This window comes from Molossus molossus, unplaced genomic scaffold (genome assembly GCF_014108415.1).
Source record: "Molossus molossus isolate mMolMol1 unplaced genomic scaffold, mMolMol1.p scaffold_m16_p_15, whole genome shotgun sequence".
Taxonomy (NCBI): Eukaryota; Metazoa; Chordata; class Mammalia; order Chiroptera; family Molossidae; genus Molossus; species Molossus molossus.
This window is the reverse complement of record NW_023425350.1, coordinates 44,549,099-44,576,051: the sequence shown is the minus strand read 5'-3', so window position 1 is coordinate 44,576,051 and position 26,953 is coordinate 44,549,099. Positions and strand designations below refer to the sequence as shown.

General features: G+C 39.6%; 1 protein-coding gene across 12 annotated transcripts in view; it reads right to left on the bottom strand.

Moving 5' to 3' along the window:
- Positions 1–227: 227 nt before the first annotated feature.
- COMMD1 (copper metabolism domain containing 1) overlaps positions 228–26,953 on the bottom strand; it is a 112,961-nt gene continuing 86,235 nt past the window's right edge. For 6 of the 12 annotated variants that reach the window (XM_036263428.1, XM_036263427.1, XM_036263431.1 and 3 more), the window contains one exon: positions 5,775–5,991. In XM_036263428.1, coding sequence (XP_036119321.1) covers positions 5,884–5,991 — 108 coding nt within the window. In that variant the 3' untranslated portion in view covers positions 5,775–5,883. Of the gene's footprint in view, positions 247–4,625; positions 4,683–5,109; positions 5,271–5,774; positions 5,992–26,953 lie in introns of those variants that run through there. The other 6 variants (XR_004959728.1, XR_004959727.1, XR_004959730.1 and 3 more) reach the window with 6 other exon arrangements.

The window sequence follows — 26,953 nt, the reverse complement described above, 5'->3', positions numbered from 1 at the left end:
TATAGCTGAAGAAACTGAAGCAGAGAGATGTTAAATAAGTTGTCCTAGGTTGCACAGCTGGTAAATAAAGGAGCCAGGATTTAACCCAAGTTGAAGAGCCCTAAGGTCTCTAAAAAATGTCTGTTAGATGATCTCCTAAATCCTGTTTACTTAGTACTTACCCCTGTGAATTAGATTTATCATCCCTTTTTTCAGATGAGAAAACTAAACTTGCCTGAGGTCACACAGCCAGGACCCTGTGAAGAGCTGTGATAGAAATCTAGATTAAAGGCTTTCTTTTTCCCCCACTTAAATGGGAACCAAGGATTTAATTAATACTCAATTTAACCATCATACCTCTGATGCTCATCACATGCACAATGGTAGAGACATTTGCAGGTGGGGGGTGGGGAGGAGACAAAGATGTGTGAGATAAGGTCCCTGCCCTTAAGGATTCACAGCCCTGGGGGAAACAGATGGCAGACAAGGAGGAACACGAAAATGAAAATGCTGTAGGTGCTCTGATGGCAGCTGTGAAAGTTTAGCAGACACAAAGAGATGAGGCTGGAGTCTTGCGGAATCCCTGGGTTATTACGTAGGAAAGTGACCCTAAACTTTTTGTAAAGTTTTTAACCCAAGGTTTTATGATAAAAAAAGATTTTGTGATAAACTCTGTTCACCAGAAAATCCCACTAAGAGCACCCTGAGTATTCTGGTTCATAAGTTTCTGCTATGAATAATAATACCCTTCAAATCTGTCCAGATTATAAAGTGTTGCTGTTTCCTAGGTTGTCCCTGGTCCCATAAGGAGAGGGAAGAGGTGGTCATAGATTGCCTTGCTTTTTGTTTTTGTTTTTCTTCTGGGAAACAGAATCTGTAGCTTTTACTGGATGTTTTAAGACATAAAGTATCATCCAAAAGTTGAGAACCACTAAAATGATCATTTGAAAATATACCTGAACTTATATAACCATATAAATACACACACACACACACACACACACACACACACAGAGTTATTTCTATGTGTATAGAAAGTATCTGGAAGGAAACACACCAAACTGTTAATAGCAACTACTTCTGAAAAGAGATCTTTTTTTTTCCAAGCAGAAGGCAAGGGAGACTCATTTTTACTCCATACAATTCTGTACTGATTTAAAAATTAAACAATTAATCTTTTTTTTTTTTTATCCTCACCCGAGGACATCTTTCCATTTTTTGTTCAGATAGAGTGGGAGGGAGATAGAGGAAGAGAGAGAGAAACATTGATGTGAAAGAGACACATCGAGTGTCTGCCACCCACACGACCAACCAGGGCCGGGGACAAACTGCAACCGAGGTACGCGCCCCTAGCGGAACCGAACCCGGGCCTCTCTGGACCGCAGGCCGTCGCTCTAACCACTGAGCCAAACCAGCCAGGGCAATAATTAATCATCTTTAATGAGCATGTATTACTTTTATAATTAAAATATAAAAAATAAATGTGATGTCTGTTTTATAGCACAGTGAATAGACCATGTTGAGAAAATCATAATAGTGAGGAAGCAGCTGCTACAGACTTTACTATAAACATTGTTACAATGAATTAATGGCCAAGAGTTATGCTGTATTTAGCAAGCTTAAGTCATGGCTGTCTAGCTAGGATAATGGTAAACTGCTGCCTACCTGGGTACTGGGCATAGCCAGGAAGCCCTATCTGACAGCAGATTTAGCTTGCACATGGCACCCAGAGATGGGTGACATTGAACGGATAGGGAGACCAAGGCCATCAGGAACAGCATCAGGCTCTACAAAAAGCATCAGCAGCCTCTGACCAGAGACAGATTTAACATGAATGCAGGTCGTAAGTAAAAATGGGCCAACCCGCCCTCAAGGTCACATGTGTGTACAAAATCACTGTAGGAACTGTCATCGTCTAAACACAATGAGCAAGGACATTGGTATTTTTTACAAGCACATATTATTCTTTTAGGGGGTCTGGCAGGTAGAACATAGAGCTGGAAAATAGTATACCCTGAGGTTTCTTTCTGACCATGGCCTTGTGCTGTCCAGATGTTTCCCCATTTTTACATAAAATAGCTTCTAGCAAAAGCCTGCAAATCAGTCATTCTGAGATCAGTGCCAAATCTTTGTCATGGTTCTAAAAATATCCAGAATCTGAATCACATAAAATCCCCAAATTTATTTTTATTTTTAATATAAAAAGAGTATAATAACAGCATTAAAGATTTTAACTACTTTCACCTTTCAGCCTAAAGTTCTTTTAAACTAAGTTTAATTTCTTATTCTACTTGTGCTATCCAATCCTTATTATCCCCCTTTCCATTTCTCCCTGCCTGCACCCAGTGAATAGCAAAACTTGAAACCCTAATACCAGCAGCAAACAGAAAACTAGCCAAGAGTAGGTAAAAAAGAAACAAAAGGCCTAATTACAGTCCTTGGTGAGTAAATGATGTAAATACCCATATTTTGCTGTCTGTTCATGTATAGGTTTAGTCTTTTACTCTGAGAATATATATAGTGAACTTGTAACTTGTATCAGTTGGCACCACTATCTGACAAGAAGCAGACACGGGCACAACGGCTAGCTCAGTGCTGCCTATAATTGTGATGCTATAAGAGACCATTATGGCCAACCTCAGATAAGGGAGAATTCACTATACTTAGATAAAAATTGCTATTTCTCAAATATTGAGGTAAAAACTATATACTGTGCAATTAGAATTAAGCTCAAACTAATTATGTTCTATTTGGGCTTTCCCCTCTGCTGGATAATTTACCATCTAAAATATTTGAAAACCTTGACTGCAAAGTTGAACATCTAAGAATCATAAGATGGCAGCTGTCCCATAAAGGCCCATCCCTTCCAATATCCTGTTCTTTTAGGAAAATATCCACTCATTTCTTGAGCCAACTCTAGAAGGCTTCCTTCTCTATCTACTGTATATTTATTGTGCACTTCAGGAAAAAAGATTTGCTAACACTCTGTTCAGCATTTATTTTCATTTAATTTCTATTTATATTCTGTATTCCAAAATTTCACTCAGATCTAAAATAAGAAATTCAGGCGTTGGCCAGTGTGGATCAGTGGTTAGAGTGCCAGTTGAGGACCAATAGGTCTCGGGTTCAATTCCTGGACAAGAGCATGTACCTGGGTTGCAGGTTTGATGATCCCCTGCCCTGGTTGAGGCGTGTGGGGGAGGCAACCAATCGATATATCTCTCTCACATTGATGTTTCTCTCACACATCAATATTTCTCTCTCTCTCCCTACCCCCTTTCTCCTTTCCACTCTCTTTAGAAATTACTGGGAAAGATATCTTCGGGTGAGGATTAAAAAAAAAAAAGAACTTCAGTAACTAATAGCTTGACAAAATGGCACCTATTTAAGATTTCAGATACTCAATGTCATCCTTGACTTTTCACCGCCTTCTTGCATTTAAGTGAGAATAACTTACACTACATTTTAAGATGCTATCATTCTTTTTGAATCATCATTAAAATAAGACTGGAGGAAGAGAGAATTATATAAAGGAAATGGGAGGATATAATGGTGGAATTTAAACCTTCACTGATGAAGTTGATAAGAACCAGAGCTTCCAAGGAAAGCCAGCCTGAGGATCAGGCCAATCCTTTGCTTCTTATCAACGTGAAACTACTGAAGTCTGGAGTTTCTGTCTGAAACTTTTGGCTTGCCTGGGACTGTTTCTAAACAGACAAGTTAGAGTGCTTATTGCTCAAGCAGGGACAATTTATACAAGGCCTAATTCAGGTTGAAGATTATTTTTACTTTGCCCCATATTTCCTGAACTCAAAATAAAGTGGTTTTAACCTAAGATTACAGAGATAGGAAACCTAGTGGGGTCTGCTGGGACCCTTATGCCAGTTTGCACCTTCCCTGGTCCTTTCCCCAGGGAGATGTCCTGGTTTCAGTAAGTGTCCTTTGCAAAAATTTACAAAAGTAAGTTAGTCCCAGAAAATACAAAAACAGATACTATCCAATTAGGCAAGAAGGGGAGTATTTTATTCTCATACTTTCTTAGAGGGAATATAAACTGATACACGCTTTCTGGAGCAAATCTGGCAGTGTTTATCAGTCTTGAAATCAGTATGCTCCACTTCCACGAATTTATTCAGGGAAAGTCAACCCCTGTCCCAGTCTTAGCCTTCTTTCTGTTACCTCTCTAGATTAGGTTGATGAGTCATTTAACTTAAGTCTTAATGCTCTGTATTTTCATAATAGACTATACTTAACATATACTCCTCTGGTAATCAGAAATTTAAAAATCACCAGTAAATATAAAATGCACGCTAACACACCGTCCAAAACCACTTGCATTCAAAAGTGCTTACAATTAACCTTCAACAACCAGTTTCTTTGATCATGATGATGATGAAAAACTCAGAGTACTTTGACAGTTTTTCCAGCGACCCATGGTTTGGGGATATAATAAAAAAGCCCATGTCCAGTTCTATGGCTACTACTTTCAGAGGATGATCTAAACAGAGCTTTCCCTATGGGCCCATGGACTGTTCCTTTAGGCTTCCACAAACTTTCATTGGAATGTAGGTTGATACCAATGTGGTAGCTACAGTTCTTCCTTTAAATGACACCTGGAATCTCATTATCTAATGAAATACTGTTTACCTCCATTTTACAGCAGGAGACACTATCTAATTCTTCTGGATCACGTGAAAGTAGCCCTGGGAACAGAGAGCAAGTTTTAATAGTTCTTTGGCCAAACCACACTACCCTACTATTTCAAGATGTTTTCTGAAGGGTTCACAGGGGCTACTTTTAAAACCTTCTGGTTATTGTTTGCTAACTGCTGGGATGGTTTTAATCAGGGAAGAAGTCAACATTTTCAGCTTGGGTGTTGGAAGAACTCCTAAAATGTCTCCAAACTAATTTAGAAGAAAATGCTTAACAGAAGAGGACTTATTCCTGCCCTGGAATAAATTCATTAGAACTGATATATGACCAAGAGAACTACATTTTTTTTTTTTTTAACACATTACAGCCCAAAGGCAACTGAGGTTTCTAAATTTTATCATATCAGATGACAAAACCTGTTCAACAAGGACCATCACCTTAATATACTGGTTGACAGCTTCTTCCTCTTAAACTAACCTTAGTGTTTTGTGTAACTTCTCTACTAGGATCCAGTTTTTACACTCGTTTTCTTGAAGAAATTTTCTTAAAGAGGTTTTATTTGACGACTCAAGTAAAATTTTCTGACGTGAAAACCTCACATCACCTCCATGGACGTTCTTCTCATCCGACAACCCTGGCTTGAGGCAAGTGAGGGAGTCCCTTTGTGATGAGGCCAGTTTAAGCCCATGTTTCTCAGTAGCTCAGATCAAACCAGACCCCCCAGATTTGGGAAGAACTAACTCAAATACCTGAATTAGTTCCAGAAGCATCTCTGGTTTTACTGACTAAGGTCAGCAAATCTCTAGGCCGCAGCTCAAGATACACTGTATTTGGTCAGCCGTGTATTTGTGGTCAGCCGTGTATTTGTATGAGTAAAATGTTTTCTAATTCTTGTATAATTTATCATGTATATATGCCTAAAATCCTACCCAGGAACAAACCACCATAACAAGGGTTTCTAAAGTTGATCCCAGTCCGGTCCACCTGAATCCAAGTCTCTGGAGATAGGGTCCTGGACGCCTCCTTTGTAAAGAAATGCTGTTACAAGTGCCTCTACGTGCTGAACTATAAGAACCTTTGCAGTAGAATAACTATAAGAATAAATGGAAAAAAATAAGTCCCAACAAGCAGAGGCAGGCAAGATTTGAATTTGAGGATTTAATACTAATGGGTGAATAATATTTAAAAAAAAAAAAAACAGGTCAGTGGGGAGGGATCATAAACACCTTTGCTTCAACAACTTCACCTTCACTAGGCTGGCTGCATCAGTGTGCTGATACTTTCTTCTACCTCTGAGAGCATCTTCAGAACTTGGTTGACCTTGGCCTCATCAAATTCCAAGCACAGAAATTCAGATTCCTGGAAAACATAAAAGGGTGTTTTAGCTAGAAGAGACCCTCAAGATAGCCAAGGCTCTGGATCTGGGGTGACCCAGCTGCAAAGGCCAAGAGCCCTTGCCCAGCAAGCCTGACTCAAGCCTCTGTATACCTAGATGATATTTTACCCAGCACAGCAAACCCAACAAAATGCCCTAAATGAAACTATTTCTCCGAGGTGTTTCATAAATGGTTAAGAGGTATGTAAACGTCAGGTGCTCTCATGAGGCGCATGAGAAGCTCTTCTCATCTGTCATCACTTTTGATCCCATGATAATTTTTACGTAAGTTCTAAGTATTGCTGTTTTATAGAAGATGATCTGGGACACAGAGAGGTTAACCTGTGTCACAAAACCAGAAAAAGGCAGAGACAGATTGTGAACTCCAAAGTCCATGTTGTCTCCACAGCACCCTGAAGCATAAAATGGAAGGAGGATTTGGATTGGCTCTGTGTTGCCCTGGGAATTGGGCTAACTTGGATTTAGTGGTTATACTAGAAACTGTGACAAGTGATGACCAAGTTGTTTGGGAAACATCCATCAGATAATTGAAAGATAATTGGATCTTGAAACAGCTGTAAATATTTCTAGGGCTTTCTTATGTGCTGCAAGCAGGCTCTCCCAAGATCTCCCTCAAATACATCCCCTTTAATCATTGTTAGTAGCAGTCAATCAGCTCTAGATTAAATCGATATCAAAGACAAAGGCCTCTTAAGTATGGTGACAGAAATTTCATGAGCACAAAACAAATTCTAGGTGTACACTGTCTTGATAGATAAGGGCAAAGTATATATATCCAAGAGTAACTATGTTCAAGATTCTTAAGAACAATAATCATGTAGTTTTTGCAGTAGTATGAATGTTTAGAAATCGTATAATCCAATTGCCTTGTTTTTTAGATAATGGAATCAAGGCTCCAGGCACGTTAAATGACATGCTTATTGTGGTCTCTCTGTTGATGGCACAGCCGCTAGATCAATACTCTTCTCCACATTTTCCTCTGAACATACTATGGCATTTCCCACCCCATCCCCAAAGTGGCAGGTAAAAGACTACAAGCCTCTCCAGAGGGAGGCAGTCACTCTGTCATCAGCTAGAACAGTGTTCTCAACCTGTGGGTCGCGACCCCTTCGGGGGTCGAATGACCCTTTCACGGGGGTCGCCTAAGACATAACAGTAGCAAAATTACAGTTATGAAGTAGCAACAAAAATAATTTTATGGTTGGGGGTCACCACAACAGAGGAACTGTATTAAAGGGCCATGGCATTAGGAAGGTTGAGAACCACTGAGCTAGAAGAACCTTCAGGAGTTGATTTTGACAAAGTACCTTTGCTGTTGCTAAGCAGCTGTGCTGAATCCTAGACTGATGGCACTTTACACCCCCAGGAAAAACAAATGCAAAGGAAAATAAGGGGCCTCTCCCATGAAAGCCTCCCAAAGGGAGGAAAGGCAGCTTTCCCTGACAACAGGGAACTTTCTCCTCCAACCTGTATTTGGATTGGAGAGGGGTATAGTCTCATATGTGAACTTAGAAACTGCCAGGTTTTCATTTACTTGAAAGCAAAAACCAGTTTAAAAAAAAAAAAGAAGGAAGTTTGAGCTTTAGGAGGAGCAAATTTATAGCAAATTAGGAAGTTCAGGTGGCTAAATTAAGAACAGGCCTCACATTTGAAAGCCTCTTATTCTTCATTCAGTTTTACCGAGATCTTTAGCTTGACTTTAAAACATTTTTTAACATTTGGCTTTTGAAACAATGGTCTAGAAACTAATAATTAGCAGAGTCTAACATACATATTTAGGAAATCGATAGAAAATATTACGTAATCCCTGTTTCACCTCAGTGACAGAAAGTTTGTTACAATGATAAATCACCTGTTTTCCATTTATATGAGAGGACATTATCAAGGACAATGATCACAGAAACAGGAATACCTAAGCAGAGTTTATTAATAAATAGCCAGGATCTTTTTTTTTTTTTTAGAATATTTTGCCTTTATTAAAATGTGCTTCTTGCAAAATCTATGTTGCAGGTTGTTTTTTTAAATTAATTAATTTTTGTTACAGATGTTTCTCTTTTTTTCCCCTCATTGACACCCTCTTCCCAATCCCACCCCCAACCTCCCCCCCGCCCCCACCGGCATTGTTGTCTATGTCCTTGTTTACACATACATGTGTAAAAGTTCTGTGGTTTATCTCTCCCCTCTCCCACATCTACCTCTTCTGAGGTTTGTCAGTCTGCACCCACTTCCATGTCTCTGGGTCTATTTTGTTCCTTAGCTTGTTTTGTTCATTATATTCCACAGATAAGTGAGATTATGTGATATTTGTCTTTCTCTGGTTGGCTTGTTTTGCTTAGGATAATACTCTCCAGGTCCTTCTATGACATCTCAAAAGATAAGAGATCTTTCTTTCTTATAGCTGCATAGTATTCCATTGTGTACATGTACCACGGCTTTTTTTATCCACTCATTTATTGATGGACACTTGGGCTGTTTCCAAATCTTAGCGATTGTAAATAGTGCTGCTACAAACACAGGGGTACATATATTCTTTCTGATTGGTGTTTCAGGCTTCTTAAGGTATATTCCTACAAGAGGGATCACTGGGTCAAATGGCAGTTCCATTTTTAATTTTTTAAGGAAACACCATATTGTTTTCTATAGTGGCTGCACCAGTCTGCATTCCCACCAGCAGTGTACTAGAGTCCCCTTTTCTCCACACCCTCACCAACACTTGTTGTTTGATGATTTGTTGATGGTGGCCATTCTGACAGGTGTGAGGTGATACCTCATAGTTGTTTTAATGTGCATCTCTCTGATGGTTAGTGATGTTGAGCACTTTTTCATATGTCTCTTGGTCATTTGTATATTCTGTTTGGAGAGGTGTCTATTTAGGTCCTCTGCCCATTTTTTAATTGGGTTCTTTGTCTTCCTTTTGATGAGTTGTATGAGTACTCTATATATTTTGGAAATTAACCCCTTATCTGATGTATCATTGGCAATTATGCTGTCCCATAGAGTGGGTTCCCTTTCCATTTTGATGCTTGTTTCCTTTGCTGTGCCGAAGCTTTTTAGTTTGATGTAGTCCCATGTGTTCATTTTTACCTTTGTTTCTATTGCCTTAGGCATTGTATTAGTGAAAATTCTACTGCGTATGATGTCTGAAGTTTTGTTGCCTGCATTTTCGTCTAGGATTTTTATGGATTCATTGGTCACATTTAAGTCTTTTATCCATTTCGAGTTTATTCTTGTGTTTGGGGTAAGATGGTGGTCTAGCTTCAATTTTTTTTCATGTAGCTGTCCAATTTTCCCAACACCATTTATTGAAGAGGCTGTCTTTACTCCATTGTATGCTCTTGCCATCTTTGTCAAATATTAATTGAGCATAATGACTTGGGTCAATTTCTGGGTTCTCTGTTCTATCCCATTGATCTATGTGCCTGTTCTTATGGCAGTACCAGTCTGTTTTGATTACTATGGCTTTGTAGTATAACCTGATATCCAGTATAATAGCCAGGATCTTTTCTCAACAAGGTCATAAATTTGTTGTAGGTATTAGTAGTCACATTATTATTTTTTAAAATCCTCATCTAAAGATATTTTTTTCCATTGATTTGTAGAGAGTGTGGAAGGGAAGGAGGAAGGGAAGGAGAGAGCAGGAGAGGGGGAGAGATAGAGAGAGAGAGAGAGAAAGCCCTGGCCGGTTTGGCTCAGTGGTTGGAGAGTCCGCCTGCGGTCTGGAGAGACCCGGGTTCGGTTCCCGCTAAGGGCTCGTACCTCAGTTGCAGTTTGTCCCCGGCCCTGGTTGGTCGTGCGGGTGGCAGCCACTCGATGTGTCCCTTTCACATCGATGTTTCCCTCTCTCTCTCTTCCTCTCTCTCCCTCCCACTCTATCTGTACAAAAAATGGAAAAATGTCCTCGGGTGAGGATAAAAAAAAATAAAATAAAATAAAAATAAAGGAGAGAGAGAGAAACATTGATATGAGAAAGACACATGGATTGGTTGCTTCCTGCCCAAGCCCTGACTAGGGCTAGGGATCAAGCCTGCAACCCAGGTATGCACTGTTGACCCAAAATCAAACCCAAAACCCTTTGGTGCACAGGCTGATGCTCTAACCACTGAGAATACCGGCAGTACTCACATTATTTTTTTTATTAGCCCTCTTAAGTATTAATGAAGCTCAGTTGTTTTTTTTGGTTTGTTTTTTTTTTCATCCTCACCCGAGGACATTTTTCCATTTTTTACTCAGACAGAGCGGGAAGGAGAGAGAGGAAGAGAGAGAAACATCGATGTGAAAGGGACACATCGAGTGGCCGCCACCCACACGACCCAACCAGGGCCGGGGACAAACTGCAACCGAGGTACATGCCCTTAGCGGGAACCGAACCCTCTGTGGACCGCAGGCTGACGCTCTAACCGCTGAGCCAAACCGGCCAGGGCAAGCTCAGTTTGTTTTTAAAGGAATTCAAATACTAAAGAGAAATAGCAGGCTAGATAAAGAAAGTCAAAAGTTAAATATTTTCTGTGTTCTCCCAACCTTCACTTCTTACCCCTTGAAATAATGTACACTAAAGTTTTAGAAAGACACATATAACCATACATGACTTTTGAAGAAACAGTTTACTTGAAACAGTATTATCAATGCCTAGCTTCATCTGGTTATGCTATCAATATCTTATGAGGAATTCAAGAGCCTTTAAACTGAGGTTTAACACCTGGGGCTTTTTTTCTTTTTAAAACATTTTTTGTTCTTTATTGATTTCAGAGAGAGAGGAAGGGAGAGAGAGAGAGAGATAGAAACATTGATGAGAGAGAACATTGATTGGCCACCTCCTTCATGCCCCCCACTAGGGATCGGGCCCACAACCAGGACATGTGCCCTGAGCAGGAATCGAACTGGTAACCTCTTAGCGCATGGGTCGACGCTCAACCACTGAGCAACACCGGCCAGGCCTGGGGCTTCTTTTTAAATTTCACATTTGATTGGAGTACCCTATCAAAAGTGCATCTAATGTATTTGAAAATATCTTTAGAAACTCAGGTGATGCTGATTAAGCCAAAGGTAGAAAGTACTGAGCAATTTGAAACACTTCATTTTTTTTTTTTTTTTCAAAGTCCTCCACCCTGATCTGGACCTAAATGATCATAATAATGAGAGACGACAAGACTAAATTCTGGTATTTAAATATCTGAGTAAAGAGTTAGAATCTGTCTCTTTTCATTAGAGTGTAGATACAGCATGGGGTAAAGTCAGAAACTGGTTAGCAGACAAATAAGCAAGCACATAATAATTAAGACTGCATTTGTGATCACACGGAGTACAGTAATCAGGAAAAAAGCAGAGGCAAAATATTCAAAAAGTCTCTCCAAGTGTAACAACTATAAAATTCTTTTTTGTTATTGTTAATCCTCACCCAAGGATATTTTTTCCACTGATTTTTAGAGAGAGCGGAAGAAAGGGAAGGAGGGAGAGAGAGAGAAACATCAACATGAGAGAGACATACCGATTCGTTCCCTCCCCCATGCACCCTGATCCAACCTGCAACATGAGTACATGCCCTGGGAATCAAACCCAAGACCCTTCAATGCTCTAACCACTGAACCACACCAGCCAGGGCAAAAGCTATAAAATTCTAAGAAGAGATCCTTAAGAGGCCACCCTATCCAAACCAAAAAAATCAATCAATTTAGCTTTAATAACTTCCAGAGATGGACATCTCATAGGTTCCTAAGGAACTTCTTTACCAGGTAGCCACTCTAACATTCTAACAAGGAAACTGTTATTTGTCAAGCCTAACTCTTTAATACTTTAGCTGAAACTCATTTCCTAGCAGGGTCAGATAGAATAACTGATTATTAATTTATATGATAACTGAAGGCTGTTTATTGAGCAAGTGTTTGGTTTTCCCCATCTAAACACGAAGTAACCTCTTTGTGTAGGATGTCCATTTAGATGATTTCCTTATCTGGGCCCATTAGCATACTCTGAGCATTCTTTGGTAAAACAATACTACAGTGATAAAATGTTAAAAATAGAAAATAAAGAACTATAACTTATTGAATACCTATGTAGAACCATTTAGAATAAATTGAACATAAAATAGAAATCCTACGACCTATTCTCTAGCTTATTATTATTTTCCATGCAAAATTTTTACAATGCTTTATTCCCAATACAACTTTGGCAAGTTCTAACATACTGTGGTTTCCTTAAAAATGCTAAAGTTGGGGGATGGAGGGTGAGAGTGGGAAAGGGTGCCTTAGGATCCTGCTAAACTGATATTGACTCAAGACGGCCACATATAGCTGGCCAGATTCCATAAGGCTTATTCCTAAAGTTTTTCTTTTGGTTTTGTTATCGGCGATGTGGCTTTTCAGTTCTTGGGTTTGGCAAAGAAAGAATTCAGAACCAAGAACTCTAAGGTATGAAGTTTATTTAGCAAAGTGAAAGCACACTCGAAGAGAAAAGTGGAGAGGGCTGCTCAGAGTGCTGCCTTGGCCTTTCAGAAAGAAAATCCTGCGTGGACTCAGGAAACAAGTTACAGAGGCAAAAGAAGGGCCCTTGGAGCTTAGGAGAAAGAATGCAAAGATACACACCCGAAAGAAGGGGGAGGGAGGTAAGGCACAGGCGTGCTTGAGAGAGAGAGAGAGAGAGAGAGAGAGAGAGAGAGAGAGAGCGAGCTCGCACCATTGGGGGTCTTTTTGTCTTAAGAGTTTTTATCTATTCTCTAAAGGTGGAGAATTTTAGGGAAGTCTCAGGGGAGAATCTCAATATAATATTCATTAGCTTTCCAGCTGTGTCCTTTAATATGCTGATTTATCAAAATGAGCATATAGGATCAGGGTCTTGGTCTCTCTCTACTGACTGGTCCGCGTTAGGATTCATTAGTCATTGCATCTGGTCCTGAAGTCAGCCATGGCATCGCTTAGTCTGGTTTTGCTGCTTTTCTGGGCCTGGAGCTGAAACACAACTGAGGCCTAGATGTTATCTCTAGTTTCTTATCTCTGTTATCTAGATGTTATCTCTGTGTTCAACAGACCCAAAGCTTTATTCCTACGATTATCTAATGCTGATCAGAACCCCACTGTCCTGAAGGCTCAATGCTTAAGGGAGTGGTCGTACAAGGGAGGAGACAGGTGAGTCACCTGAATGGGGCCAATTTGAATCAGCTATCTGTCTCAGTTTCTCCATTCCACTTGCTAAGGAATTTCCCTAGCTTCTTACTGTCCTTTAGTTTTATTTATTGACACAAAGGGACTCTTAGCTGAGCAAAAACTTTAGCCATAAGGCCTATCCCCCTGTTTGGGCTGTCATTTCATAAACTTACTTAACCCTCTGGCCTGCAGCTCTGCTACTCTGCATCTTCTGTGTTTAACAACTGGAGAGAGAATAAGAACATACAGTAAAGGTCAAACAAAACTGGGAATGACTTCTTGAAGAGCAATTATATAATAAATAAGATACCCAGTAGCTTTGAACATTGCCCACCAGAGAAGTTCAAAACATCTTCATAAGTAAGCCTGTGTTCACCACTCATTCCCATACGTCTTGTGGCTTTCTCAGAATTATCATTGATACTGTTCCCTAACTCCTTCAGGAGACCTCAACATAGCTTCTCTGTGGCAAAGGATCTTCCAAGTTCCTTCCTAAAGAACCATTTACCAAAATTAAAATTTTATAGTTCCCTGAAAACTGTGCCAATTATTCTCCACTTGTCCTTTGATATCTATTCTCCACTCTTCTCTGCCTTGTTCTATACCCTTTGAAGCTGGTCTTTAAGATTGTGTCAGTCCCTTATTTTCTGGCTTAGTTAGGTTCAGGCAAGAAGAGAGAGAGGTCAGGATATTTATTCCCCAACCCCCAACTCTTTCTCCTCTGCCATTTCCAATATTTGCTATGTGGGGATATTATTTCTTCATTTCTCACTTTACTTTCTGGCCTCAATCACTACTTCAGTATAAACATAAAGATGAGTTTCTTCAGACTGCCAAAGTACATATTCATCCAATACAAACTCCAAAGATAAGCAAAGCAAGGCTTTTCATCAGGCCTAAGTTGGCAGTATGGCTGCCCTCCAAGTGTAAATAACAAGATACTCCAGAACCAATATATTTTTTCTCTTATCACGTGATACAGAAATCTTGCACAGTAGCACTGTGATTAAGTAAAGAACAATAACAATAGCAATAACAGCTGTGGAAGGTGAGATTTCATTAAGAATTTGCATCAAAGGTCTTGATACCAGAAATATGGCCTCATCTCTATCTACAACCTGTTCTCATATCCTACATTTAAAACAATGGACAGTGAGGACAGCTAAACCGTGCTCTACGGCACCCAGCTTGCCCTCTCAGCTCCTGATTGGCTGTGTGTGTAAGGGTGAGTGCAGTAAATGGCATTATAAAGTGTCACCTCCCCTCTATCTCTTTCCTGTCTTGAAGAAAAAGACCAACAAGGAGGGTTAGACCTCTGGCTATCAAGAAAACTGACATGTTCCCAAATCAGTGATCACTTACACCCAGTGCAGCCTGCTCTGAGGGATGTTCACTGGACTCCACCATGGGGCAGGCCTGGCAGCAAATGGGAGCTTTCCTGGGAGCTTTCGGTTGGTTCAGCCCTTGGTCCTCTAGACTCCTAAGTACTGACTGCTTTGACTTTTGTGATTATGTTTTAGTGATGTACAGTCAATGTACCAATATGTTCACAACCTAGAATCATGGTAATAGAGTGTGTTTTGGTTTTTTAACTGTTCAGAACAAAGTAATTTAAATTACAAATATAAGATTAAAGTAAAAAAAAAAAAATGAATAGCTTAGCTGTAGTTTAAAACAATACTTCAAAAAAGAAAACCTGTGATTTATAATCATTTTAAAAATCATTCAACAAAAAATTTTAACAATACATATGACAACCAATGGTCCTTACTCGGGCCATTTTTATCCCAAGAAAATCCCCATTTCAAATATAATACCTGACAAGTTGTACATCTACTGTGTAAAGAGCAGGGTAATCCAATTTTCCAAAAGAGGAAAAGAATTATACTGTAAATCACAAAGCAAATCATCCCACTGAGGATGAAAAAAGACTAAAATTAGACTCTTTTGGAGCTCTAAGACTGCAACTTAATGACTGAGCAACTAAATTAAAATGACTCACCCCAAAACTCAATAGGGGTCCATAATGTTCTAAGAACAGTGTGGGACTTCGATTGGGTCTCCAAGAATTAAGAGAATGCACTCTAGTAAATGAAAATAGCAATGCCTCAGTACATATAGGTGCTTTCAGAGCCAGACCAGCTTCTAAAGGAAGTGTCTTGACATATTCCCACAATCTCCTAGAAAAAGACAGGGTATTACCTACAAGTGTAGTATAAAAGCATTAACCATTACTAAACAACAATTACTGAGTTTTCTGGAGATTTTGTGAGAACAACCTGACAACAGGAATTAAAGTGCTTTAAAAATATTCAAATGCTCCCACTCCCCCAAATTCTAATTCTATTAAAGCACAAAATCTATGAAAAAATACACTTTTAATCAGTTAACTAGAAACTCAAGGGAGAAAGGAGACGTTGGGTATCTAGGAAGTTTCAGACCTACCACTGATGTTAAGTTACGCTGAACAAAGCTAAGGCAACTAACTTCAACTTTATCAATGGCACATACATTTTATTATAAAGTGGCAAAATTTTAAAATAAAATAACATCGAGTCTTAATTATTCAAAGTCCTATGATCTATGTCTATGCTGCTTCACTTCTTCCTCCTTTTTTGGTCCATCTTTTAAGTTATTCCCACAAAATGTAAAAAGAATACGAAATTTAAACTGGTTAATCAGACTAAATCATAGCAGCTCAGCAAGACATTTTACAGAAAAGGAGATTAGAGCTATTGGGAAAAACTAATCATGACTTCGCACAACTACTTTTGAAAATCATACCCATATAATGCAATTTAAGTCAAAACGACCTTCTTATTCTAAATATTTATTTTCCTTTAGTAACCAGGACTACTGTTCTCAGCCTAGATGTCTTTAAAACATACATACTCTCAAGAGAGGTATTACAAAAAGGTAACACCTTTCTTCTTTTTTGTTTTTAAATACATTTGTATTGATTTTGTAGAGAGAGAGAGAGAGAGAAACATCAATGTGACAGAGAAACATCAATCGGCTGCCTCTCGCATGCTCCCTACTGAGGATCGAGCCTCAACCCGGGCATGTGCCCTGACTGGGAATTGAACTGGGACCACAGTCCATGGAATGGACAATCAATCCACTGAGCCACACTGGCCGGACAACATCTTTCAATTACTTAAATCAGGAGATTTATTTTCTTTCAGGAAGAATGAACCCAGTAGCCTGCCTTAAAACACAGGGTACCTACCACTAATAGGTATAGATAGGGCACAAAATATAAAAGAACTAGGAAAGTACCAAAGACAAATCCTTCTCCTTACCCCATAATCCATATCAGATGCACAGATCCATAGGTGAAGTATATTAAGTAACTCAAATCCCTGATTCATACTCTCCATGCCTTTCTCATCATCTGATCACAGAAGTTGCCAGACACCAGGAAAATCTAGGAAATCTTACACAGAGAGTATTAGAATATTTTTAATCCTCACCCGAGGACATTTTTCCATTTTTTGTTCAGATAGAGTGGGAGGGAGAGAGAGAGAGAAACATCCACGTGAAAGGGACACATCGAGTGGTTGCCACCGGCACGACCCAACCAGGGCCAGGGACAAACTGCAACCGAGGTACGTGCCCTTAGTGGGAACCGAACCCGAGTCTCTCTGGAACGCAGGCCGATGCTCTAACCGCTAAGCCAAACCGGCCAAGGCTGTGCTTTCATTTTTTTTTTTTTTTTTTTTTATCCTCACCTGAGGACATTTTTCCATTTTTTGTACAGATAGAGTGGGAGGGAGAGAGAGGAAGGGAGAGAGAGAGAGAAACATCGATGTGAAAGGGACACATCCAGTGGCTGCCACCCGCACGACCAACCATGGCCGGGGACAAACTGCAACCGAAGTACGTGCCCTTAGCGGGAACCGAACCCGGGTCTCTCCGGACCGCAGGCCGACGCTCTAACAGCTGAGCCAAACTGGCCAGGGCTGTGCTTTCATTTTTAACTGCAGATGCAGGGCCTGTGAGCCAAGGCATCAAGATTGAAGAACACTGTCCACTCAGAGTTGTTTTAATTTCTGAGAAAGTGGAAGTATGCCAAGAACAGGACCCTGAGATTCTTTGGGTTTAAGATTTCTTAGCTGGCCCCTGGCCTGTTTGGCTCTGTGGTTAGAGTTTCGGCCCATGGACCAAAGAGTCACGGGCTCGATTCTGGTCAAGGGCACGTACCTAGGTTGTGGTTCAACCCCCAGTGGCCCTGGTTGGGATCATGCGGCAACTGATGTCTCTCTCTTACACTTTACTTTCTTTCCCTCTCTCTTTCTCTCTCTCTCTCCCTCCCTCCCTCCTTCTCTCTCACTCTATCTGAAAATCAATGGAAAAATATCCTCGGGTAAGAAAAAGAAAAAAAAAAAGATTTCTCAAATGGAAAAAAGCTAGAGCCTTGATTTAGAAAAAAACTACACATGCCTGTACTGCCAGTGTGTGGTCAAAAGGAACATGAATTTGGCCCAGGCAACCATGACTTGTTTCTGAAAGTGAGGAAATAGTTTTGACCTTGCAAGAATGAGTGGTTCTTTTGTTGGCTGAATGATGTACTGCTAAGCCAAGACTACACTATTCTTTTCCCCCCAGCGACTTCAAAGTAGCCTGACATATATTCTGATCCCCATTACAGGCCAGTGGATAGTGAAGGTAGAGGTACCATCAATCTTCATTTTACCACTAAAAAAAAAAAAAACAAAGGAAACCCACAGACTAGCCCCAATTATGTGAAGCCCAGAATTCCCAGGTCTTTTATTTAATCTATCGCCAGCTAACTACTCACATCTGACTCTGAGTTTGGACACTTTCGAACATGATTAGTGCAGTACATGTAGTAGAGTAAAATGAGAATTAATAAAAAATGCCTGATTTACATAAACACCAGGACTTAAGCATTTACAAAGATATTTTAGAAACACCCAACAAAGGAAAAGAAAATGGAGCCATGTTATTATATAAACACGAAAAGCTCAACACAATTAGATCATTGGCTGTTTTCTATGTTTTCGAAAACATTGTGCTTCAGTTCATTTTATGACTTTTCATTTTCAGCAGGATTTAATATTTAGCTATTAAGATTCTCTGTATTTGAAAAACTTTGGCTCAAAAATATTCGGGTAGAATACTATTTTTAGGTGCTCTTGTTGGATCCAAAGGAAATCATACTAGCTTTTGGCTCAATAGAACTAGTTCCCATGTGAAAATGGACAAAGAAAGAACCAAAGGAACAACTGCCGAACAGCTGAAAAGGCAAATCACACTGAAGGAGGGAGAAATTTCACTTAAATCTTAGAGAAACCAAATGGCAAAACTCTAGCACTTTATAAAAAGTGTGTTGCTAATTTTAGTTTGAAGTTCAAACTGGGGCCCCTCCTCATTCCTGACGGGGTATATTCCAGAGCAAGATCATTTGCAAACAACTTTGACAAACAAACTAAAATGTATTTACATGACAGAAACAGAAACAGAGAATTAAAAACAAAACAAAACTCATCCAGAGTTGCTTGTTTAGGCAATACCATTGGGTCAGGCAGGAACGGAGTATGCAATGGCACTTGGTTTCTAAAGCGTTCTTGATAATCTACAGATTAAGATGGGGGAAACATCTTAATATACCCAATAAAAAGACAGGAGCCCTGGCCGGTTTGGCTCAGTGTATAGAGCGTCCAGCCCTGAACACTGACTCTGGGTCTGACACACCATCCTGTGATAGAATATGGCAAAGAGGGAAGGAAAAAAGATTTGTAGTCACTGCATGAAGTTAGTCACTAGCCTTTCTAGCTCAAGTAACTTATTACAAACTTCTGGAGGTGGCAGAGGAGAGGAGATTGCATCTTTATTATATAGGGTTGAATTCTAACATCACTTAAGTTGCTGGGCCTTTGTTCACATGAAATAATCATCCGTCACATTAATCGGGTGCTTTATAGTTTAGAAAACACTCACAGGCATGACCTCATCTGATTCTTAGAACAGCCCTGTGAACTAGAAAGAGTCCAAGTTAGGGACAAGCTTCTTTCAACAACTGTAGAAGTGACAGACCTTGTCAATTTGACCCAAAGCAGATCTTTTCAGCTATATTCAGGAGGAAGACTTTGTCAGAAAATGCAATGGGTTTTATGGGTTCTTCTTCTAATCCAATTTATGCAGGAAAAGAGCCCACAAACCTAGAAACTAGAGATTAAAAGTTCAGTCCTTTGCAGAAGATAGAGCAGGTAGTCAGGTCCTAAATGGAGAACACACCTTCTTATTTGGCCACCATTCACTCAGTGGAGTTTGGGAGCAGCAGTCGGAATAGAAAAGGTTGAAGGGGATGCAAGGAGCATCTCTAGACTCTGGGGAAAATGAAATGCCACAAGTTTTAAAAAGTCAGTCTGGAAGACAGGAGTAGGAGAATTGTTGGAAAAGTGAGACAAATCTGAAGGCATAAGCAAATTCAGAGAGATACAGAAAGTACAATAATGACAATATTAATAGCAATGATAACTAACAATGGCTAATATTTATTGACCACATAAAAAATTCCAGGCATTACACTAAGTACTTTACATGCATCATTTCATGTTGGTGAGGATAATTTTGTCCCATTTTACAGGTGACAAAAGTGAGGAAAGATGATCAAATTGTGTAAGGCCAGAGCCAGTTTTAAACACAGCTCTGTCTGGCTTCAGAGTCTGAGTCCTTAACCATTTCACAATTCTGATTCACATTCACATGTAACATAAACATCATCATTAACAGTCACTAAGCACCCACATGTGAAAGTTAACTAGGTTCAGCTAACTTTAACAAAGACTGAAAGGACAAATGAGCATTGACCGTATGGATTACCGGAAGTCAATCTAAGGTGTCCTATAAAAACACTTGGATAGGCAATAAATACATCCTGGTTGCACAGAAAGGTTTTCAGCTTTATTTCAGGTGTAATGAGGTGACAGCACAGCTAGGTTCATATGTGCATGTGACCCAGGCAGAGAAGCATATCATAAAGAGACTAAGTTCTTATCCTGAGCCAAGATGAACTTTTATTTCCTCTCTTTCTGTGTGTTCAGGGGAGGGAGAGACGGGGAGGATTCAGTTTTATATATAGCTTCTTGTCCTTATCACAAGGAGAGTTGGAGGCAGTTTATCTTTGCTTTTCTATGGACTAATGTGTGGAGCTCCCTAAATGAGACTCTTTCTCCCATTAACCCAAATCACAGTCAGCAGACCAAAAATACTTTGCTTAAACCTGGGATTCTTTCCATCAATAATCAGAAGGAATTCCCAATTCTATCTTGTTGTCTAATCCAAGAACACAAAATTATTCAACTTGAGAAAAATCACATCAGCATTTATAAGAACTTTGGGGATGCAAAAAAGATAAATACATTAAATTATTAATTTAAACCTTTAATATCCTTCATATGTGGCCCACACCTAGTCTCCGGCCATGCCAAGGGTAAACAGGAATAAAAAGGTGGAGTGAAGGCAGAGATGCCCAAAATAGCATAGTTTAGTTGAACATAATTGCCTCATTTAAAACATAGAGAGTACAGGCAGCATGTATACTGTTATAAATAAAAATAAGCAAACAAATAATTAGTAAAAATAAACAATGCTTAGTTTACTTTGTTGTATATTCTTTTGTGAAAAAGAACACATTTGTCACTCTATCCAAGATTATGTCAATAAAACAGAACTATGAACTACCAAAGAGGCATCAAAAGAAATGGGACAGCCCTGGGCAGTGTTGCTCAATGGTTAGAGTGTTGGCCCACTCACCAAAAGGTTGCAGGTTTGATTCCCAGTCAAGGGCATGTACCTCGGTTGCAGTTCAGTCCCTGGCCCTGGTCGGGGTCGTGTGGGAAGCAGCCAAATGATGTGTCTTTCTCACATCAATGTTTCTCTCTCTCTCTCCCTTCCTCCCTCCCACTCTGTCTGAAAATAAGTGGAAAAATATCCTCGAGTGAGGATTAAAAAAAAAAAAAAATCAATGGAAAAAATATCCTTGGATGAGGATTAACAAAACAAAAGAGAAATGAGACAAAAATAGTAAAAACAACTATTTTGAACAAAAGTGATGTATGTTCCCTAATGGAGGTATAAGAAAAACAAGTTGACACTGTGACATATAGTTCCTCTGTGAAATTGCAGTTTATCTCCTCAACATGGTTTGGCAAATCCTTTGCCAATGGAGGGAGAAGGAATGTGGTCCTTAACTCCTGGCTGAGCGGGGTTTTAACCATGCCTCAGCTGGGGTTTGCTAGTTCCTGATGAATTTTAAGCAAATTTGTAGAATATAAGGCACTTAAAATTTTTTGTTACATCATTTCAAGTATACAAAAAATATTACTCTCCCACACTTTCTCCAGATTCACCATTTGTTCAATTGTTCAAAATTTGCCTCCTTTGCTTTGTCATTCTTTTTTTCTACCACACAACCACTTGTGAATAAGTAGATGTCATGCTCATTTATCCCTAAAAATGTTAGTGTGTACTTCCTAAAGACAAGGATATTCTCTTATATAGTCATGTCATATAATCCAATATTCAAATGTTACCAAACGCCTCAATAATGTCCTTTATAAAGTTTTTTCCTGCTCCCAAATCAAATCAATAATCACACATTGATTACATCTAGAGGTATCTTTAGTCTTCTTTAATCTGGAAAAGTTTCTCAGTCAGCCTTTCTTGTGTTCCTTGATCTGAATACTTTTGAACAACACAAGCCAGTTATTTCACAGAATGGGTTTGTCTGATGTTTCCTCATGATTAGATTCCATGTGTGTGCACATGCCTAATCTATTCACTAGTTCCTATCCCCAGTGATTAGTGAATACAGGCTTTGATATCATACAAACTGAAATTCAAATCTAAATAAATACTCCACCACTTTGAGCTGTGAGATTGTCTAGGTTTTAGTTTCCTAATCTGTGAAATACTGATTTAACACATTTAACTGGTAAGGTCTCTGAGAAGATTTAATAAGATAACGTATCTAAAGCAACTTAACAGTTTTTTGGGAGTGGGTAAAAATGTATTTTATACGTTTTTGATTTACCTACAGTATCTCATACTCAGCAACGTAAAATGATATTGGTTGATTAAGCAGCATCTCTATTTACTTTCCCAAAGGGAAAAAGTACTTCACTCTGACAGTATATGCTACCTCTAGCAATCTAATCTGGTCAAAATACTTCATTGCCAGCCGGAAACTAGCAGCAACATCTGCTTCCTGGGTGCTCCTATTGGCTGCCTCTAGTTATCCTGCTGCTGCATGTACTAGCCTAAGAAGTACACAAGCACTGGCTAGTGAAAGAATACCAGAGGTGCTGCAGTGAGTGTGTCCCTTCCTGGGGAGCTCTGGCAGAGAGTGGCCAGTGCAGTGGGGGTGGAAGAGTATGACAAAACCACCAAGCACAAAGAAGACTCCAGCCTAGTGCTGCCAAGCATGTGAACCTGTTTAGAGGATTGATGATGAGTATTCTGACTAAAAGCAGGGGCAGGGTCTCAGGTGCAAACTCTGTCCTTCCTGTCAACCCATTACTGTCAATCCGAAGAAAGAAGAGAATACCCAAATCAAGCAATTTTCTCTGTACCGCAGGCCGACGCTCTAACCGCTGAACCAAATCGGCCAGGGCTCAAGCAATTTTCTTATAGTCAAATTGAGAGATAAAATATTCACAATAACACTGACAAATCAGGAAGACCACAGTTAAAATGCCATTTATACTTCATTTCCATAATTCCCTTGCCCATACCAAGAGGGCAATGGGGTTGGTATGAAGAGCATTTCCAGTCTATTGTTTTAGTATAATATCCTCCTATTGAAGAAAAATAACCACAGGCCCCAAATGATGTCACTCTTGCTAAAAACCTATCATTTAATACCTGATTTAATTGTAGCTTTAAACTCTCCCAGAAACATAATCTTAATCAGAATTTTGGGTCAAACACCAGTAATCTGTCACATGAGCCCTCTCTATACCCCACAGAAAGAAGAGGCAATCTGCATAAATAAAAACCCTCTCAATCCCCCCCCCCCCCAAAAAAAAGTTCTGGCAGAAAATAATCCTTTCTTTTCTTTTATCATTAGCTCCCTAGCCCCACCCTTCTTCCCATAAAAGTCTATTTTGTAGAGCCCTTCTAGTTGCTTGATGGGATGCTGGGGCATTCATGAATCACTTAATTAAAGCCAATTAACTCTTCAAATTTACTCAGCTGAATTTTGTTTTTTAACATTCCCTACATTCTCTTAGAAAACACCAATAAAATTATTCTATTTGTGTTAAATCAATCCTCTATGTCAGAGATTAAAAACAAAACATAAGGATTATAGCAGTTGCACCAATTCTACTAAGCACAGAAGTACAAATCCACTTTTGAGATTTGAAGTCTAATTTCATCTGAGTTTTTCTGTTATTAACTCAAATATCCCATTGTTTTTTTCTGTTTTTCCTCCTCTGTCAATTAGAACTTCAAATGAAAGTCAAATGAGCCCTTGGGGTAAAAAAAAAAAGAAAAGAAATGAAGTGAAACAAACAAGAAAAATCTTGTGTCCCAAATTTCAAACTGTGAGGAGGGGCCTCCAGCAAAGCAAATGGAAAATTATGTTCTCATAACTGTGCTGAAATTAGGGTTTATATCTGTAATCTGAAAAGAGAAAAGAAAATTCTAATGCATAGCCTTTGTTACAGTCATAACTAGCTAGCTAATATTAATAATAAGAAATGAGCAAAGAGGAGGCCAGATATTATAAGCATGGCCATCTGGGCAGCTTAACCAGGAAGCTGCAATTTCAATTCCCCAGGGAACCACCAGACCATTCCCTGCAGATCACTGGGGGAACGGGTCCAGCAAAGAGGAAGATGGACACATGTGCAGTGAAGTCAGGGTGATGTGGGGAAGCTACTTACCTGTCAGTCTAACGTGGGGAAAAAATTGGCTAGAGGGGGTGGAGCCACTGCAAGAGCACAAAATCCTGAAGGACTCATTGGATAAGCTCCTACTTAAAATCCCCAGAGACAAAGAATTCTTTCTCTCTCTCTTGCCACTTGGCACTCCTGTTTCTTGATTGCTCTGTGATTCACAATCACGGTACACCTCCATAGTCATGTGGCCCTAGAAGCCACATGGCCCATGGCCATGCAGACCCCACATGCAATGGACTGCAGCTGGGAATACAAGCTAACCTAGCCAGACGCTGAACTGGGCTGGACGTTAATATGGAGCAGAAACTCTGGGCAGTGGCGTTAATCCTAGCTCTGCTGAAGGCAAAATGGGACTTTTTCCATGGCAGGACAGAGGGAGATGGAAGGAACTTTCCTTAATGTTACCTGGTCAATAAAGCTTTCCATAATACCTCATCCTCCTGTGGGGTCCTCGGGAAATTCTTATTCCTGCGGCACCCCAAGAAGCCCACTTCCACCAGTAACAGGTGGGGACACAGAGGACACCCCACTGGTAACACCTTTATTTCATTTTCATCGATGAAGAGTAAAAATATTATAACATAACACTAAGATAGAACATCCATTAATTCTGTTATTTATAGGATAGAGGACCTAAATCTGAGACTTCCTCTAAGAAATACTTAGATTGAAACAAATTATTTTAGAAATGGGATTTACCACCTTGAGTTTAAATCTAAATAGATGACAATGAAGATGCTATACCCTGAAGGTCACTATTAGCCTCTGTTCCTTAGGATATAATGGCTCTATCAAATATTTCAAAAAAGTCATACAAAAGTCTTCCCTTATCCATGGGGGATACATTCAAGAACCCCCCAGTGGATGCCTGAAACCACAGATAGTACCAAACTCTCTATATATTATGAGGGTTTTTTTGTTTGTTTTTTAAATATGTTTTTATTAATTTTTTTAGACAGAGAGGAAGAAAGAGAGAGATAGAAACATTGATGTGAGAGAGAAACATCCATCGGCTGCCTCCTGCATGCCCACTACTGGGGATTGAGCCTGAAAACCGGGCATGTGCCCTGACCAGGAATCAAATGGGGACCTTTCAGTCCATGGGACAACACTCAATCCACTGAGCCACACCAGTCGGGCATATGGGTTTTTCTATACATATATATCTATGATAAAGTTTAATTTATAAATTAGTCACAGTTAAGAGATTAACAACAATAACTAATAATAAAATAGAACAATTATACAATATACTGTTATTGGGGAAGAAGAACCTTTCCTCTACTCTCCTAGATTCTTTCAGCTAGTCTAGTAATCAAATCTACACGAGACAGATTAGATTAACAAGAGAAAAATAAACACATTTAATTATATACATACATATGGGAACCCCATACATGAGAGAGTTAGAGACCCCACATAAAGGAGTGATTGAGAGACAGAAAGAGAAAATGAGGTATGATATTCTGAGCTGAGGATAAGGTAAGGCACCTGAGAGCTTCACAAGAGAGGAAGGTCATTCAGAGGATGATCTGAAGATCAGATGTTCAGTAATTAGAAGCTTGCCCTGCCTTACAGATAAGTCATAAAAAGTTATTTCTGGTAACAACTCTTATTATGGGCAAGGCTCCCATTCTGTGTAAGTTTCTTTTGGGCCTGCAAAGCCTCCACTGCCTTTAGCTCAAAATGATCCAGATGCCAAAGTAGCACATCTTGGGGAAGCCTGTTCTGAACCCCTTTATTTTAATGAAAGTTATGTGAATGTGGTCTCTCTCGTTCAAAATATCTTACTATACTGTGTTCACCCTTCTTCTTCCTTTGATAACATGAGATGACAAAATACCTCTGTGATGAGCCCTGGCTGGTTTGGCTCAGCGGTAGAGCGTCGGCCTGCGGTCCGGAGAGACCTGGGTTCCGTTTCCGCTAAGGGCATGTACCTCGGTTGCAGTTTTTCCCCAGCCCTGGTTGGGTTGTGCAGGTGGCAACCACTCGATGTGTCCCTTTCACATAAATGTTTCTCTCTCTCTCTCCCCCTCCCCACTCTATCTGAACAAAAAATGAAAAAAATGTCCTCGGGTGAGGATTAAAAAAAAAAAAACAAACCTCTGTGATGAGATGAAGTGAGGTGAAAGGCGTAGGCATTTTGACCTAGCGTTAGGCTACTACTGATTTTCTGGTGATATGTCAGAAGTAGAATCTTCTGTTATGGTTGATCCTGGATCATCAAGCCATGATGATGTCGATGGGTGGATAGCGGAAGCAGACGATGTGGGTGGTTGGGGAAATTTAATATTTTAGGGCTGCAGTTGAGCTCAGGTAACTGAAACTGCAGAAAGCAACACTGCTGATAAGAGAGGACTATTGTATATACTTTTGCAAATATCTTTAATTTGGGGAGAAAACCACTTCTCAGCTCACTCCACTGCAACACTTATGAAATCTCAGTATTATGTTTAAAAGTTCAGTATATTTAAAACATTTTGAAGGTTAGGGTTAGAAAGGAATATGTAAATTCTGCCATTTTATACTCAGTTTCTCCCTTGATAGGAAGATCAGGAAGTGAGCCCAATCCTTCATTACCCAAGGAACCCAAAGCAGTATTATGAGGGTAAAACAAAAGGTCATTGGTTTCAGAGTTAGATGGTTTGGATTTAGATCTGGCTCCACTATTCTTAGCTATGTGACCTAGGGAAAGTCATTTAATGAGTCTCGATTTCCAAATCCAGAAAACAGAAATATAAAACTTATCTCATAGGACTGATATAAAGACTAAATAAAATAGCACTTGTGCAAGCACCTGGTATTATGTCTAGTGTGAAACAGACTCAGTAAATGTTAGCTTCTCTTTCTACTACTAC